We start from the raw sequence: 18854 nt of genomic DNA, 5'->3' as shown, positions 1-18854 counted from the left end.
CAACTGTTTTGAGGACGACCTCTCCCAGAGTTGAATCACTAGCAAGTGTAGCAGCCTGCGCCGTTTCGGACGGGTTTCCGACTTTGGCCACCGTCAGGTTAATAACTCGTAGTTCATACGCCTTCTCCAAAGAGAGGGCTCGCCCCCACCGTCTAACATAGCTCGAAAATGGCGAGTGAGTTGGCGTCCTCTGTCAGCACCGTCCAGCTGCGAAGTTGTTATCGCTTAAGTTAAGCGCTCGTACAAAGGTGGCAGAACTCCTCCACCACCTCGAGATCGTTGCAGCCAACTTATAGTCTGCTTCCCAGTCTTCATCACCTTGATCCTCAATTCCATCTTTATGCACTTTGCGATGTCTATGTCATCCGCTAAGGCGCAAAGGATTGAAGAGATCGGCTTTTTCTATACTGGATGAAATACACTCACTTTCCACGCGTCTCTAAGCTCTTCCTGGTCCAAAATCCTTACAATCAGCAACTCTGTCAATAGCTCGTCCAAGAATGGCTGGACACTAGCTGTCTGCAGTCCGGCAAAGATTCCACGCGATCACGAATCACGCGAGTCCTTCGCCAAATTTCGCGACCTCAGCCGATCTTCATTGAGCCTTGGGATGGGCCGATAGTGCAGCTTAATTTTGGCCACGCACAATTTCTTGCGTAAATTTACCATAACCCGGCAAATGGTTTGCTACGACGTGATCTCCAGATGTAGCTGAAGCAAGGTGCGTGCCGTGAGAGGGTTCTGCAACTGACTGATGTGCTTGAAGGAGGCGAAGCCCATCGCAGTTTGTCGGCTGCTAGGTGCTGAAACTTTCTACGGTGAATGACTGTTTGACTTTGAATGTTCACATTTAAGCCTTGCATGCAAAGCACCAATGAGAAGCTTGGGTCTGACTCGCAGTAGAATTCACGTATTAGTATTATAGAAAGTAAGTAAGCTTTTAGGATAACTCAAGACAACAGATAACTCAGACCTACGCAGTTTAGCATTACGCGACGGTCGCAAAGCAGTCGAATCGCTATCTTTTTACCGAGAAATCTTGATGGAGGCGCCCGGTACTTCACGTCATGTTTAAGAATTCCTATCGAAGTCAGTGGCTTTCAGTACGGCAATACCGCTTCCACTGTCTACCGCCGTAATGATACTAGTAAAATGGCATTCGGTGTGGTTTCACTCGCAATGCCTCGCAATAGTTGTGACTTCAGACCCCCGAAAGGCGCTCACCCCCGAATGATAAGCTTCCGGCGCGTCTGCAACCAAGTGCCTGGCTAAAGTTTAGTTTGTTGAGGAGCTGATTTTTTTAAATTCCTCTCCTTAAATAAATGTGTGTGGGTTTAATTTTTTTTTCGTTGTAATGCTGCTTCTGTTGGCTTTGTTTTTTCCGCTTCCGTGTCGCTCGTTTATTTCCGGATCACGGTTCGGTTCGAGCGTTGAAGCTGCAATAAATAAACTGATCGGGAGGGGGAAACATCACAAAAGGAATTTGCAGGATGACGTCCACTTTAGCTCTCGCCACCCGTCATGGTTTGCAAAGGGGCAAAGGAAAATAATAAAAATAAAAAAACGACACACACACACACAAACACAAGCCTCCAATACATTTTATGATGTTCCAAAAATCCGATCGTTACCAGCGCGGAGCCGTAACGGAACGGGCCTGGTGGGTCGATATAACGCCCCAACACTAACGATAACTGTCGCCGTGTTGTTCATCCTACCGTTAGCGGCAGCGGGCGGAAGAATTGAACGTTTTATTGATGGCAGTGTGTGATATAAAACTCCCAGAAAGCTCGCTCGCACCCACATTCGCCCCAATGCCGTTCCGTAACCGTGGCCGTAATCTTGTGAGCAAACAATTCGTCCCCATTGCGGAATGACGCTGTTGCCGCATGCTGTGTGCTGGCTGCTCGTATGTGTGTGTGTGTGTGTGTGTGTGTGTGTGCGACCAGAACATCCGAAGCTCACCGTACCCACCACGTGTACCACGTTCTGGTTGGGAGTGTTTGCCTGTGAGCAAGTACGTTGTGACTTCCTGATGTTTATGATGGAGACGCCCGGTGCTTTGTAGAACCGAGTCACGTGGGCGGGCAGCTTGGCGGACGGAAGTAATGTTGGGCCGGCCGGTAGATCTGCAGTAGCGCCGGCGGCGAGAGCAAACAATCGATTGCTGTAAATGTTTGATTTTGGAATTCAAACATCACGCACCAGCGGACGCGGTGGAGATGGGCAAACTGCGAGCAGAACGACCTGATTGGACATGACGATGGTTCCCGGCCCGGCAAGAATGGATGCGAAGGAAAGAAGCATAATCCGATATTACTGCCGTAGCACCGCAGCCCGCGTGTTGCTATCAACGTTCCACGGTGTGATTGTTTGTGTTTGTGGCTGCCTGCCTGCCAGCCTGCCCATCCTGCTGTCTAGTAGGTCAGCTGTGGGCAAGGTTAGGTACGGTGTGCACTGTGGGCTGTGAATCGCGCATCGCGCCTGAAGAGTGCACGCTCGCCAATTGCAGCATAAAAGTGTTTATGGTTTTGTGCACGACGATCAAGCACCTCGGCGAAACGGTCAATTTCAGGTTGGTTGTAATAAGCACATTGTTGGGCAAGAGACAAAGAGCAATGGACCCATGAGCTGGAGGTTGGTGACTGGAGGGTGGTTCTAATGCAAGAAATGTTGTCGAAAGGTGAATGTTGCATAGAATTGTTTAAAGACTAGACGAATGGCTCCGCCGTTCTTAGTAGGATAGAAAGTGTGTCGATCGAGTACAAGTAAGCAGGGATTGAGGATAAGTGAGACGCAGTTCAGCCTGCCATAGACCTTGATTGTGATAGAGCTCACCTTGGAAGCACCGTATCAGTTCAGTAACCTCGAGCAAGCTGCAATATTTAACGACACTAATATTCTGAGCCAAAGGCGGGAACGATTTGAAGGCTGGGGCACGTGATGAGGATGCCGGACTCATGCCCCATGAGGAAAGTGCTGGTCAGCGATCCGTCCGGTGCGAGGCGTACGAAAAAGAAAACGATACTCAATAAACTTAACCATGGTGACTCTCTAAGCTACGCGCTGTTACACGCTAATACTCTCTTTGAGCTTCATACCCACCAGGATCTCTGACACGTTACGGTGCTGTGGTGAAGGTCTATTGGCAGCAGAAGGCTCTTATTTATGACGTGTATTAGCAGACAATGGTATTGGTACATGAGAAGTGCCCGTCAACTACGTTGTAAGATGTAACTCATTAAACTTCAAGATCACTTGGAAGGTGAGGCCTGTTGGACAACGAAAGTCTTTTGCTAGATAAAGCCCTTTTACCTTTTAGTAGACGAAATCCCTTGAACGTGGTCGGTTGGTAGTTGAGGATTGAGCAACGATTGAGCAGTATAATCTTTTACAATGCTAAACATATCAACCGTTTGCATAATTCAACAAGATTTGCTGAAACCAATCGGGTCCATCTTGCAACGTATTTTATTGTGTTTCACCCCATAGGAAACGTCGCTATTCGAATATGAAATGTTTCGGTGAAATATTTCAATCCCAAACTTTTCGCTCAAACAAAATTGAAAACGACGAAAACATTCAAAGCACGTAAGCACATCAATGACGTAAACCAACCACAGAACAAAAATCTCATTTTAAAATCAAAAACTCTTTTTGTCTCAAATTTTACACATTTACATTATTAATTTTTGAAATGCGTTGTCTACTCATATGTCCGTCGGACGTCGCATAGTTCCCCGATTGTTTACCTTTTTTTTCGAACAACGAAATCTATTTTTGACAATTCTTTGTTTCCCTACGTTTATTTTCCTTCAGCTCACAGCTGTTTTGCTGCCACCGTAGCCGCTGCTGGTGCTGCTCCTGTTCTATTCTTCCTTTTTGCGTCGCCCAACACAGGTGAGCAATCGAATAATCAGCCACAAAAGTCGCGTGTCCCCTGGCCCTTGCTTTCCCCGCCTTCCCTTTGCTCAACGTTGACCCATCCCGACCAACACTCCATCCAACTGTTGCGCCTGTGTTTTAACTGTGGATTTTCCATTCTCATTTCTCTATCTCCGCGCTCGGCAAAATGAAAATAAACGCGTACACCCTTTTGCTTCCCGTTTTCGCGCGCGTCCTGGCGCAACTGCGCCACCGAAAACAAAGGGATTCGGGCCCTTGCTCCTAGCGCACCACCCCAACCACCGCCGTTTCCTGCGTTTTCACACTGTCCATCCGGTGTCGCAGCAGCAACCTACCACCACTTCTACTACTAAATGTCGAACAGCACCCCTTCGCCTACTCCACCTTCGCCACCACCACCACCACCGTCTCCAGCGTCGGTGACGCAGCCCACCAAGACGCCCCTTGCCGAACTGAACCTGGGTGTGATCAATAACAGCAGCAACCGCCTCGCTAAACCGAACCACCAGAATGTGATTCTTTCCTCCGGCGAATGTGCATGGGCGACGCAATACCCCGAGATACAGAAAGCCTGCTTCCTGAACCGCGTCTGCCAGTATGCGCCGCCCCGCGAACTACGGGTACAGAACGTGGAACCGATACTGCAGAATGGGCCCACCTGCGGGCTAACCGCGCTCAGCATGATCTTCGACGGGGCACCATCGTCCAAGGCGCTGCTCGAGCTGGCCGTCGCGCGCGGCTACTCGAACAATGGCGAAATGTTCAGTGCCCGGCAGCTGAACGAACTGTTCGAGCAGGTGCTGGAGGAGAACCGGCATCTCGTGGAGTACAAGCCCGTCACGCACACGCTGGTCGGCGGCTGGATGGACGATCCGAACATCCAGGTCAAGCTGCGGCTAGGCGCAATGTTTCTCGTACCGTATCCTTTTCCAACAAGCCCACCCCCCACTGTCTAGCCATTCTCTGTAAAGCACCAGTTCCAGCGTTGGAAGTGAAATGGTCCTTTGGACAGAGCATGAAGAATCAACCTACCACTAACCCCCCTTTGTGCCTATATTCGAAGCAACAGTTCCTTAACCCATGCAAACACACGACGCTGTGCGCCGCGCGTTCCAGTTACGATCCGGACAGGAACCATACACCCTGCCTTAACAAGGGGCACCGGGCGCACTGGGCGCTCGTTGTCGGCTATCTGATTGACCAGTTTGACGACGTAAGTTAAGGCGTGTGAGGAAGTTTCAGCCTCACCCCCCTCCCGTCCCTTCCCTTATCCAAATCCGTGTCTCGGTTTGTATCGTTTCAGTTTTACGTGTTCGCCCGGCACGGTAAAACGAAAAACCTCGCCCTATGGTCACTGCGGGACCTGTCCCGCAGCAATGGGAATCTAGTCGAGTTCTGCCAACCGGTGGGCCATCCGAACGAAACGTTCATCCTGCCCGAGGGTGGCATGGGCGGATGCAATGGATTGCGGTGCAAATTCATCATGATCGAGCATTACAAGGCTAAAAATGAGATCGTACTTTGACGTGACCGACGAGGACCGCCCTGCTCCTGCCGAGTAGTGTGTGGTGTGTCCACCGACTGTACAGTGCTCCCTTCTACCCCATACCACACCCTACGTTTCCCTGTCTGGTGGAAGATATTTATTTACGATCACCGGAGAAAGAGTGAGAGATAGATGCGACTATTTATGGAACTATATTTATCTTTATTCATAGCTTTATTTTCGGGTTTCCCTTCTTTTTTTTTGGCTATATATATATATATAATTTATTTTAAAACATACATAAAACAGTATTGAGATATTTCTTGCGCTTGCCTTCCTTTATCTCTATCTCGCTTGCTTTTGTTCGTTCTGATGTTCGGGTTGCTTCCTGCTCCTCTGGGGACCAACCCCAGCAGGCGTGTGTCGGACCCTTCGAGCTACCATCCCTTCTCCGGCTATCGTCCTGTAGGCATCCTTCCTGCTTACAGCTCCGCACGCCCTGGTACCAGGTCCGTACCACCAAACCAGAGTTTTGCGTAGAAGAGAGTATGTATGGCCTATCTAGGATGGGGGATTCTTTCAAATTTCCCGATACTTTCCAAACACACACACGCACACAAACATACACACCATCTTCTCTTCCTTTTCTTTTTACTGTATTTTAGTTTAGATTTGTTTGGGTTTTTTTTCTCCACTAGTTTCACATTTATTGCGCCGCCTTATTGTATTCCGTTTTCGATAATGGGGGGGAGGAGACACAATGTAGTATGATTGATGATCATGATCAAGATGGGTAGTAAGTGCTTAATGGGTTTGTATGTGATTAATATGTATGTTTAAGCTTTTTTGTTTAGTTTGTTTTACTTTCGTTCGTTTGTATGTTGCTTTAGAACAACGTGTACAGCGGGGGGGGGGGGGGGGGGGGGGGGGGCTAGCCATGTTACGGGCTTTGGAAACTTAAACGCCACTTCGCACAATGCCCATCTGCCAATAGAGATAAGTGGTGCAATCAGGGATCAACTTGTAATACTCGCAAAACACTGGCAAATGGCATTTTTCCTCCAAACAGTCCAAGGAAATAAAATTAATACATGAAAATCCAGCGTTCAATTACTGCTTCATTGTGTTTGCTTTGACGAGAAAGAACGAGAAAGAAGAGAAAAAAAAGATGAAGAAACTATCAGCTCTGCTAAGAAGGCTTCGTCCTTTGCCAGAAAACCCAGACCGTCCAAAGGAAATACAAAAAATGCTCGCCGGAAAAAAAATTGACTCAAAGAATCGAGGAAATCTACAGATTGAAAATCGGTTGCCATATAGCCGAAATGAACAGAGCCGGGCACAACTCATCCCAGGCGATATCAAGAACTGGTTATTTGGTTATTTGGCCAGCGCCCGGAACTCATCGTCAAGCGTCCCCCATTTTGGCCGAGAACCATGAAAGAATGCTAAGGGGGACTCTGCTTCGTCCTTTGCCAGAAAACCTAGACCGTCCAAAGGAACTACAAAAGACTCGCTGGAAAAAAAAAATCCCCACAAGGATCGCACACCGGACAAACCTTAAGGATATATTCTCGTGAAGGGACAGTGTTTCAGTTTCAAACCAGAACTGTTGGATTGGTGGTATCTAGCGGGTTTGAATATGGCGTCACAACCGTAGTGGATCCCTTCTATGCCCGGTCAACTTCAGCTACTAGATTCTCGAGTGCTGCTGCTAGCAATAGTAAGGATATTCCCCAATGCTATCGGCAATGGGATGGGATGGGATGTCTTCTTCTTCTTCTTCCTTGGCACTACAACCTCGAGAAGTCTCGGCCTGCCATTACTGGCTTTCTGTGACTTAAATTTCCCCGTAGTAAAGTAGTCAGCCCTACGTACGGGGGAGGCGGTCTGGATGGGATTTGAACCCCGTGTGAAGACCGGACAACCGGACCGCCCCATGGGGGATGGGATGTCTATGCATGCTTAATTTTCGCAATTTTGTTTGTCCCCTATCGTCCCCCTTGGCCTGCCCCTATGGAGCACATCTTCGGCATCCACATCACGTGCCCCAAAACCAGCGTATCCTTCCGGCTTGGACAAAGCATATCACAGCATCGCCAAACAGCTTAGCTAACTCCGAGGTTCATTCTCCTTCTCTGATGTCACCGAACATGTAACCATGTCTCTCCAAATATCTGAGATCAGTGGTAAACGGGCAAACCAACCCACAACCCCTTTGGGAACGATGGGTGATACGGCTAAATTGAGAGGGCGGGGAAGGAGAAGGATAGCAAACGTCTATTCTCCATGTTAGCGGTGGCTGGCCGCGTTCTAGCTTCTTACGAATCGGATCCGATACACACGGGTTCGGTGATACATCTTCCCGGTAAAGATTACCACGGCTGAGATGAACTGTTTCTAATGCAAACGCGGCTAAACATTCACAATGCGAGGATTGGGAAGGGTAGATTGAGGACGGAAAAAAAGGTTCTAGTAAGAGCTACAATGGCAATAGTAAAGCCCTGGGGGGGGGGGGAACATTTAAACCTCGGTCTGTCATATCTCTACTACACATCGAGAGTAACGAACGTTGATTTGAACGTATCTCACCGTCGTGGAGATACCCCGAATAGAGGCAGGCAGAAAGCAAGCATGTGTGAGCCTTCTGTACCGATCGCATTAGTAAGCTGTTTGATGGGCCGTCTGTTGCGTTTCCTATCGGCCGAAAACTGAACATCGTCAGACAGACGGTGCCAAGAGGAACGGGCAGACAAATCACTGGATAGCGCTGTAAGAAGAACCCTTTAGTCCAAACCAAAAACAAAAAAAAAAACGGATACGGTTTTTGGGTTACATCCGGCCTTGATCCGGCCTTGCACCGGCAGCTGCCGGCAGATTGAAGCTAATATAGTATACATATACATACATACATATATATTGGAGTTGCAGCCTTGGTTTTATGGAGGGCACACTCCATTTACACTTATAAAGAGCGCTGATTGATGGCGATTTTATGATATTGTTTATGTGTTGCTTTACGTTTGTATGGTTTCTGCTTTCGTTTTCGTAGTAATCTCCCATTAGTTTTCCACAGCCATAAGTAACGACAAGCACACGCCTACGGTACGCGGTTTGTCTTGGGATCGCAGCACGCTCCATTTGCGGAGCGGTTTGTATGCGTGCGTGTGTGTGTGTGTATTTGATGGTTAGTCCTTTCATTCAAGGGATATGTGTCAGTGCATCAGGGATGTGTATATGTGGTGGTGGTGGTGGTGGTAGCAGTAAGCCTGTCGCCAATGCCCCCATTTCGCTATCCGCAGCTTTCCACCGGCTGTAAAAAGCTTTCTTCTGCTACTACTACTACTACTACTACTACTACTACTACTGTTATTACTACCCCAATACAGTTGCCTTACCGCCTTTGCGGCAACCGTCAATATCACGAGCATATTTCAATTCATTATGTCGGTGTGTGTGTGTGTGTGTGTGTGTGTGTGTGTGTGTGGGCATCCTTCGCATCGCATTAAATGCTTCGATTATTATCCTTACGACCACTATCCTGCACCGTCCGTCCTTCCGTGTGTGAGTGTGTGTGTGTGTTTGGCGCACTCTTTCCTATGTACCTCACGCTACTATCTATCTCACCCTAATATCGTATAAAATACTTTACAATACGCCTGCCCCTCGATCGGTGTACAATGCTATGCTACGTAAAATACGACTGCTTTTATGCTCTACACTACGACACTTACAGAATGCACGACAACATACAATACAGAGCATAACACAATGATCCTTCCGTCCATCTTGAGCTACTTGCAGGGTTCCGCAACAAGAACTAGCTAATGTGCGAGGCTACTTTTATGGGCCCTCCTGGTAAGTAAGGGTTGGGTCATGTAGCTCTTTGTTGGTTAAAGAGGAGAGTACAACTGCTCACTAACATGTGCGAGATGAGGTAACTCCGCACACAGCTAAGGGCGTAATGGTAAAGGTAATGCAACAGGCATCAATCCGCGAGAATAAATGAATTCGACGCCTTCTCTACATCCGTGAATAAGTGTATTTTTTTGTGAATTTTAGTTACACTTTTGGCAGATAAAAAACTTAACGTCTTCTTTCTCTCGCTTTATGGCTGTTACTGCCTGTGTGTAACGCGGTCATTCGCCCTTTCCCTTCGCTCTCTTTCGCCGGCTCTCTCTCTCTGGCTAGGTTTTTTCTCTTCGGCTGCGCTCGTGGCTCATCCTTAAGTGGCTGCGTACTTCCGCGGTCGGCTGTCATCGCACTTGACGTTGACGTTGTATTTTGTCAACAGTCGGACAGTGCGAAGAGGCCGAAGAGTGCGGAGCTAGCGGTTTTTGAAATCGAAGAGCGTGCTCAGAGCCCTCATTTTACTGAGGCAAGGCCTCCCGGTAGCTCTGGAGCTTACTACACCCAACACTACTGGTAAGGATGATGTGGACTATTATTGCCCGGTAGAACTGGAATGGCCAGTTAGAACTGATCTAGGAAATTGGAAAAGATGGCTGTAGGCAGACGCTGGCATTAGTCCACCTCTTTCCCAACCAGGCTCCAGAAATGGCTCCTCGCCCATTTGTTAGCACTTCTCGGAAACTCTACGGTATGTACTGCTGATGCTGCCGCCTTATGCCACACTGTGCAGAATAAATAGACGTTCAGTTTCGACGGGTAACACATGGTTTTCCAATTTCCTGCTCAACGCATCAATTGACCAAACCCGGCCGATAAAGCCATGGGCCCCGGGTTCAGTCGCGCTCACACGTGGTACCGCTCGTGGGTTTTGTGTGGTTTCAAACAAACGAACGCTCACTTATGTTTAGTGTGATAGTTGATTTTGCTAATTTTCTATAAGTAGTTTGATATATGAGCACATTGAGTTTTGTTTAACGCGATGGCATGCTGGCTAACGCAAAAAATGTGGCCCGGCTGAAGGAGACGGCACTGCGATGCAAATAAAACTGGTAAACCCTACCAAGCCCAGTTTTTCCACATTGTCCCCACTCCGTGTAGGAGATGCGTGCTGGGGGAGGGAGTAGGGAAGGGGGGTTCACTAACAGTCGCTGCTGCTGTATTAGCTACGTGCGCCAGCTTTGCCTCATGCACCAGCCATACGCATTTAATCATTATTGCAATATTACACAGCGGCATTTTGCCAATTTGCGGGGGTTGTTTTTGTCCCACGTTTGTCCTCTTTTGCTACACACACACACACACACACACACACACACACACACACACACACACACACACACACACATCTATCGAGGCCGTTTTCACCGAACGGCGCATCGTACCGCTTGCTGGCCGAACAACCGATTACATTCTAAGTGACACAGTCCAAGCAGTCTCTAAAGGTTATCTAAAAATCGACCAAATTTTGATCAAACCCCCACACCCCCCCCCCTCCCCTCCCTACCCTTAATAGGTTGGTTTTTTTCGGCGATTTAGTAAGTTTAAAAATAAATATTTCCCAATCGCGTGCCGGCTGCACCACAACACGCGTTTACGACTGTTAAAAGGAGTAGTGGTAGTAGTACGCGCTCTGCAGGTCCTCATCATCATAACGAAATGGATCATCTATTGTTTGCGATCGGAAACAAAACCCTATTTGCTTTACAGTAAAATGTGTGTCTCTGTCTGGGTGTACTACTCCGTCCCCGTTTTTCTTTTTAATAGCCAACAGCGCATTGTGGATGTGTTAAACAAAACATTTATTTGTTTGCTTTATACAATACTCCTGGTGGTGATGTGGGGGGCATGCAGCGAAGGGGAGGACACCATTTTGTCACAGGAACACATTCGCAATATAGCAGCACTTCCTATGTTTCCCTGGCATCCAACAGTTGTCGGTCGTGCCGGTAAATGCAAAACCTTCTCCTCTGTTGTGCGGTAATTTAACGCCGTTCGATTATTGCTAACGATTCCTGTTTTGCTGCTGTTTTTGCTCTAAAAGACTAGTTTTGTTTTTTGCTGTTTGCTGACCGCACCATCGAGACCTGAAGCGCTTTCAGAAACATTGTAACGCTATAGCAGGACACGCACAATGATGTACGGGGCAGCAGAGCAGTACCGTGCAGGTGTATTCATATCTCACTCAAACAAATTTTTATCACAAATCAAACGGGCTGGTATAAATTAAGAATGAAAAAAAAAACACACACATACACACACTACTCTTCCCGTAAATGTTGCACTCAACATCATTTGGAGGCGGGAAATGGGCCGGTAAAAAGCCGTTGTGCGATGCGACACTTCAGAGTCGGAAAGGGGGGGGCCGCCGCAATACTGCCACACACTCACGAAATCTTAACCGACACACACACACACACACACACTACGCGACCGCTTCTCTGGCACAACCTTCACACGGATATGGGACAGCTACGGACGAACAATTTAATCGCCACGCGACCGGCTGACCGCCGCCCAGCTGCGCGGTCGCAACAGCCGCGCTGCACCGGTGCTACTGCTGGCACTGGTGTGACCATGGCCACTGCCGGCTGCTGATGTCAGGAACGGTGTGTTCGCTGGCGGTTCACAGCCAGCGGATCGCGGGGCCAACGGTGGCAGTTTCGTGAAGGGCGCCGTGCTACAACAGCCCGCCGGTACCGGTGGTCCGACAGCTAGGGCGCCAGCGCGGTGGTGGATGGTGGTGGTGGCGGCGGATGGTGAGGAGCTCAAACACGTTGGTGATGGAGTCGCTGGTGATGTCGGTCTATTAGGTATTAGCTCCGCCAAGACGGAGGATAAAGCTGACTAGGTTAGCATCTCGGCCGGCGCCAACGGTGCACCGACCAACGCGATCGGGAAGTTCTTAATGTGCGTCTGCCACTGGGAAGAGAGTTGGAAAAATTTCACCCCCGTCCACTCCGTACCATCGATGTACACTGTAGAAAAGAGGGGGGAGGAAAGGTTAGCTGCACACCAAACTGTACGGTGGGCATTGTGTAGGCAAGTTACCACGCAACGGGACCGGGTGCGATTGTTTCGGCGAACAGATCAGACGGGCCACGCCTTCAACGCACTGTTCCTTCTCAGCATCACGATCCTTCTCCTTCTTTTTACCCAATCGCATAACTACAGCAAAAAAAAACAGCAATACAAACATACGTTAAAGGAACGATGCAATTCCGTGTGTGCAACACACACACACACACACACATACTTTTCTGTTTTTTCTCCTTGGTAGCAAAGCTCAGCGTTAAGCCATTGGTAAACTCTCCAAAGCTAGGTGCTTGCGGTAGTCGCCATACCTAGACAAAACAATGAATGCAAACCATTCAATCACAGGTCAACGCACTCGCTACCCCTTAACAAGCGTTACCTGCAGATGGCGAAAGGTGCTCTTAATACTGTTCTTCCCCGTCGGATCCTGGCCCTTGCCGGGCGGTTTTTCCTTCGGGTCGAAGTTTGGCCGAGCCAGCGGCCAATAGTCAACCTGCAGCTCTAGCGACTCCTGCGCGGATGCGGACGACGAGGACGCTTGCTGCTGCAGCGCCTGTTGCTCCTTTTGCTGCAGCTGGGCCACGGCAAGCTGGGGTGTTTGGGACGTGGGTGGCGATGTGCGACCGCTCTGGGGCGGCGAGCTTGATAGCATCCGGTCGGCACTGCCCTGCGAAGCGTACGTTAACGATTCGTCGAGATCAAGCGACACCTGCGGACCTTCTAAACAGCCGATTCGAACGTCCTGCAAGACAGAGGAAATTGGTTTCAGCCAGCCATAGTAAGCACCGGCGCGCTACTTACACTAACAAACGGTACAAATATTTGACAAGAGTCTTCATCGCGATAGTTAACCATCGCCTCGGCAATAGGAACTTGCGTGCACGGTCCGCCCGACACTAGGTAGCGCTGTATCCGGTTAATAAACTCTGCCGATTCGTTCTTCGACTGCGCACTGTCCAGGTTGGCGGCACGGTCACAGATCTGCTGCCAGCTCTCCGTGCCGAACATGCTCAGGTAGCTCGTATCAATCATTCCGATGTACCGAGCGACCGCACACGAACCTGCCAAGGTGGTAAAAAAGGGGGAGCGTGTAATCAGTTACTTAGCTGTTCGACGGTTTACAACCATCCTTCGTATCTAACCCACCTAAAGGAACAATGTAGAATCTGATATGATTTACCCAATCGGGTGGCCGTATGCCCAATAGTTCTACGTAATGGCGCAAAACGGCGCCCTGCAGCCAATCGCCTCCGACTAGAACTACCTTCACCGTGGTTGGTGGTTTCGCTGTTGAGTTGCAGCTGTAAAAGAAAGCGTAAGTGAATTCCGGTCCCAAAAACGCACGTCGAACCAGGTGCGCGCCTCTGCTTACTATTTCTGAATCTTGTTCATAAGGGCCTGCGTGATTGCTTTCACCTCCGCGGTGTTGTTCGGTGCAAAGGTAGGCCGAAAGGTGGACGATATGAGCGACGCTAAACGGGGTGTCGGCGTTACGGTGCAAGCTTCCGGCGGGCCCACGATCGTGACCACCTCCGGCAGCAGCGACTCTTCCGTGGTAAACGTTCGCTGCAGCTGCTCGAGCAACGATCGGCGCGGCTCTACATTCGTTGGCGACAGGCACGTTTCGAGCGGCGACGGTTTCTGCTGGTGCTGCTGTTGGTGCTGTTGCTGGTGCTGGTGCTGCTGCTGCTGCTGCTGATCCATCTGGAAGCTGAGCACTTGCTTCTGCTTTTTGGCACTGTTCGGAGTGCTGCTGCTGGTGCGGAACAAACGATTTTTCTTTTCCACCGCCGTTTCCTTCTCCTTCGGCGGGCTGCCCGTGTTCTGCGGATCGGAACTAAGCGCCTCCGGGTCCGTATTGCCAGCGCCACCCTCATTGCCAGAGCTATCATTTTTCCAATCGCCCGATCGGTCTGGAGAAGAACATTCGAACAGACGACGTCGTTAGCGCATACGGGTCATGTGGCAAAAAAGCGTAATTGCTTGATAGACAGGGAAGTAATGTTTAATGCTACAATTTAAATATTAAAGAAAGTCAGTGAAATCAGTGAGAGTGTGATATCGAACGATGGTTAGTATAGCGTAAGAAGATTGAAAAAAAGGAAGAATATGTGGCAAAACAGGGAACAGCAATATTTGTTCCAAAAATATGTATAAAAGAAAAACTTAACAAACAGTCAATTTTATCTTTTTCGAGCTAAAACGAGCAAATTCAAGGGCATAACATGTTAATCTTGAAGCAAACAGGTTTGGTTATGTATCTGCAAAAATCAATTTCAAACAAACATTACACACTCAACACGCGCTAGAATGCCACACGACAATCGAGAACCTGTGCAGAAGATGCTTTGCGCCGAACGGGCATGAAACAGGGGATACTTGCTGATAGTGAAACAAAAGGGGGGCAGGCTAACAACAAATGCAACTGTGAAACGCTTATGATGCGCGCGGACTAATAACATTACTCGGGTGACTTTTAGCAAAACGATCCGTGTAGTTTTGAATGCATTGCTACGTACGAACAAACCGGTGCGCGGTGAGTGGACTAGAAGAAGTGACGACTAGTGGTGTGCAAATTGAGTCAGAGTGAGCGAATGATTTAAATCTTTCGCAATGAATTAGATGATTTAAATCATCCCGAAGAGTTACTTCAGCTCACTTGTGATTTAGCTCTCCGTGCCGACTAACCACTCACTCACTGCGTTTTAATTCACTCAATACGTTTTGACTCACTCACTTCGTTCTAACCCACTCACTATGCCTTGCTCACTCGTGAATTAAATCTGGCAAATTCAAACACGAGGGCAACATGATTTCAGTAAGTACAATTTGTGTTTGAGATAAAATGTAATGTAAAGCGATATCAAACTCACGATTGAGTTAAAACGTACCGAGTGAGTCAAAACGAGGCAAGTGAGTTAACACTTTGGCTGCCATGGCTATCATTTTTGATAGCCACCGTACATGGTTTTCAAAGTGCCATTTCTTTGGAACTAGGAATCTCACGTATGCGTATTTCGGTGAAAGTAAAGATTTTTGTTTGGTAAACCTAAATTTGGGGTTGGTTCTTGCATATCTGTGGTTTAACTAATTTTTAAATACATTTTTGAGAGACGGTTTTTGTTGAGCGATTAACATGCGAATCACTCCATCTCTCTCGCTCAATGTCACAATATACATATGTAAGAGTGAGATAAATGTAGTATCATAGCAAACCTCTTATTGAATACAATTTATTGACAAAACGGCTCGGCCTGGCAGAAAACGCGACCAAAATAGGCTTTGCAGCCGACGTGTTAAAACGTAGTAAATAAGTGGCTAGTCAGCTCGGAGAGTTAAATCATTCCTGGAGATTTAACTCTTAAAGAGTGAGTATAAGATTTAACTCACTATTCTAACTTATTCACTCTGATTTAATTCACGTTACTAAGTGGTTATTCCCATCACTAGTGACGACAGTGCACAACGGGATAAATATATTAAGTAGTAGTATAAGCGTTTCAGAACAGATTGAAGAAACGGTGGAAAAGAGAGAGTAACAGAGAGAGAAAGAGTGAGAGAGAGAGAGTGAGAGAGTGTGTCTGGTGAGTAAAGACGATAGACGATAGAAAGTACGTGAACCACAACGAACGAGCGTTTTTTTGTGTGTGTTTGTGTGTGTTTTGAAAGCTACAAACCTTGGATGTTACTGTAATTGCTAGTCTGATTGTTATTAATACTGTTGCCGTTCATACTATTAATAAGATTATTGGCAATTGTTATTGAATTGCTTTTCTTTTCGGCGAGCGAGTCACGCTTCTCTAAATTGGGTTTCTTTTCTGGCATAAAATCTGAAAGGAACATAAAAGATAATGAAAGAAAACAAATAAAACGAACACGAAGACAAACAAACTTAAACGGCTATAGGTAGTAAGCATGTGTTTCAAAAAACAAAAGCAAACCTACACCGAACCACCTTAGTAGGTAATATGCAGTGGATGTAAAACATTCAGCATGAAGGAGGGGCACATGATGGATGGATGAAATGAAGAAACAACAACGCAACATAAATTGACCAAAGGCGTTAAGAAAAACACAAAGTCATGCAACATAAACACTGTTGTTGCCTTTTGTTGCAGTAATCTTTGGAAGTAGTGAATGAAGTTCAAACAATGGTTTAGCAGCAGTAATGAAGTTAAACTTATTAGATCAAGAGCAAACAAATCCTGATTTAAATCAAACAAACTCATCAAATCTAATTCTAACGAACAGGATTTTCTCGGATGAACTGGTGATGTTGCAGTCATTTCTGGGCTCTGTGCAAGATGAAGAGGAACACAATTACAGGACGATTTGAACTAGGTTGCATTTTACAGGGTTCTCAGGTCAACATTGTAACACCATATGTCAACAGCATGTTAAAAGACTCGAGAAGGTCCCGCTCTGACAAAATTTGTTAGGCACTGTAGGATTTACGCCTGAATGTATGCAATCCGCAGTACACGTTGCGAAAGCTTCACAGTGTGCTTTCAGTGTGGTAAAAAATGGTTTAATAAAGTCGAATTAAATACTGCTTAATATTCGATTAAGTCCCCCTCCCTCTATCCTGACCATTTATATTGGCTTACAGAAGCTACGTAATAATTTGTGGTCACGCTAGAAGCGACCAATCTGGCTTACAACATACACGGTGTTCCCGGACTGTAACGGAACATTGGTTCGATGGATACTTGTTAACGGGCATAGATATTCAGAAAAGGAGGAAAAATAAGAATAATAACAATTAAAATCACTTCTTACAATGCATATTATCATGCTCTACTCGCTGTCCAGTAACAGTATTAAGGAACAATGCACAATGTTTATATCAAATGAGTTATGACCATACAAAAATCCCACTGTGCAATAAAAATGACAGGCCAAAGTGCTGCACACAAAAGATTCAAGAGGGGGTGGGGGGGCTTCTGAAGTCTTTTACGAACAGCATAACATTTAAAAAAAAACTCGAGAAGGGTCCCCGTACAATCTTTTCTGTACAGCACTGTGGGCTTCTGTTGTGCACAGTGTGTTTTCTATGTGATCAATTTTGTTTTTGTTGATAAATACACCGTGCATTGTTGCTAAATACTGTAACTATGCACCAAGCAGCACATGGTAATGTGGTGTGCTTCTAGAACCTTTTACCAATGTACGATACCGGTTTAGCGTTTTATGCTGTTGCAATATGATGCTACAATGTTGAACTGGCTTGAGAAACCCTGTATCGACATCTTTCAAAATGCCGTGGAAACTTTTTAAAGACTCCTAAAAGCAAAACGGTCCAGAAAATGTCTTGAACATTGGTTGTCCATCGCGAAAACGCTGCACCAGCTAGAACACCACATTCGGTAATTCTTGTTCCAAAGAACTAACTGCAACTAAATGTAAAGCTACGATAAATCATAATTCACCAAAAACGTGTTTGGGATGAGCTAGTAATGTTTGCATCAATTCTCCGACTCCGTATTAAGGATTCACTGGAATGTGCTGCAATGTGTCAACTCTTTTCTAGTGGAAGTAAGATCTGTGGTACGAATTCTGGACTGAAAGAATTCATGAATGTCGGACTAAAGTTGAACTGCAACTTGAAAAGAATCGCGCACATGTGGAACAGATTCTAGCCCTACACAACACAATTAATCTTGGAACAGAGTACACACATCCCGAAAACTCTGCAGGATCATTTTATATACGTTTAAAAATAGTTTCTGGATGAGAACAGAATGTACTGCTATCCACTAAAAAAATACGAGTATAACGCTTGCACTGTCAGATCAAGACAAAATAAAAGCTATACGAAAGAAAGCAAATTATGACAGCAAATGCAAGCGATATTTAGCGCATGAGGACTAATCCTGAACATGAACACAAAATATATGGACAGTGACATTGCAAAGCATAATTAATAAAACAAAAAAATCGCATGGTATTGGATGAAAACAGCGCAAACAGGAGGCTGACGGGTCGCAGCAGCAAGATGATAAGTGGGCTGCGCTAGCTGCCAAACACAAACACACGACCAACCATCGGGACATCGGCGTTTGAGTCCATTGCAGCAATGGTGCTCTGGTGGTGTTCTGCCAGAGCGCGGTGGCAGAAGATCACCGGATGTTTTTACCTTTGTTACCACCACCACCGCCACCACCACCACTCCCCTTCTGCATCGAGCTAAGCTGTATCGAGGAATGCTGTTGCGTGAGGACCGGTTTGCCCGTGCTCTCAAAGAATGGCCTCAACGATGGCTTCGGCGTGGAGCCGATGGAAAGACTGTCCATGTCCTGGCCGGAGTCGTCCCCTTCGCCGCACGAGAGCGATTCCAGCTCCTGGAACAGTGCGTCCAGGTCGCGCTTGCCGCGCAGTGCCGGCCCTCGCTCCCGGACGTCCCCTTCCAGCTCTTCCGGCACCTTGAAGCGCTTGAGCAGTGAAATGATGCGTTGCTTGAAGTTCCGTTGCTAGAAAGTATACCACACAACATCTTTTATCAGAGTGAGCCCATTTACCA

At 47.2% G+C, this 18854-nt stretch overlaps 2 protein-coding genes across 5 annotated transcripts in view; one reads left to right on the top strand and one right to left on the bottom strand.

Moving 5' to 3' along the window:
• Positions 1–3910: 3910 nt before the first annotated feature.
• LOC118502730 (UPF0692 protein CG33108) lies at positions 3911–10356 on the top strand. The gene is made up of 3 exons (XM_036035291.1): positions 3911–4825; positions 5023–5119; positions 5210–10356. Exons 1-3 carry the CDS (start codon positions 4260–4262, stop codon positions 5429–5431), a joined length of 885 nt encoding a protein of 294 aa, XP_035891184.1. The 5' UTR covers positions 3911–4259; the 3' UTR covers positions 5432–10356.
• Positions 10357–10515: 159 nt separating this feature from the next.
• The window catches only part of LOC118502684 (phosphofurin acidic cluster sorting protein 2), a 38394-nt gene continuing 30055 nt past the window's right edge, over positions 10516–18854 (bottom strand). For 3 of the 4 annotated variants that reach the window (XM_036035194.1, XM_036035195.1, XM_036035196.1), the window contains exons 4-12: positions 18471–18804; positions 16012–16164; positions 13707–14247; positions 13481–13635; positions 13136–13395; positions 12714–13076; positions 12555–12642; positions 12350–12466; positions 10516–12276 (exon numbers count right to left, since the gene is read on the bottom strand). In XM_036035194.1, the coding sequence (XP_035891087.1) occupies positions 12146–12276; positions 12350–12466; positions 12555–12642; positions 12714–13076; positions 13136–13395; positions 13481–13635; positions 13707–14247; positions 16012–16164; positions 18471–18804 (2142 nt within the window). In that variant the 3' untranslated portion in view covers positions 10516–12145. The remainder of the gene's footprint in view (positions 12277–12349; positions 12467–12554; positions 12643–12713; positions 13077–13135; positions 13396–13480; positions 13636–13706; positions 14248–16011; positions 16165–18470; positions 18805–18854) is intronic. The other variant, XM_036035197.1, reaches the window with a different exon arrangement.

The sequence above is a fragment of the Anopheles stephensi genome, chromosome 2 (genome assembly GCF_013141755.1).
Source record: "Anopheles stephensi strain Indian chromosome 2, UCI_ANSTEP_V1.0, whole genome shotgun sequence".
In the NCBI taxonomy this organism is placed as follows: domain Eukaryota; kingdom Metazoa; phylum Arthropoda; class Insecta; order Diptera; family Culicidae; genus Anopheles; species Anopheles stephensi.
This window is presented reverse-complemented; position numbering and strand designations above follow the sequence as displayed.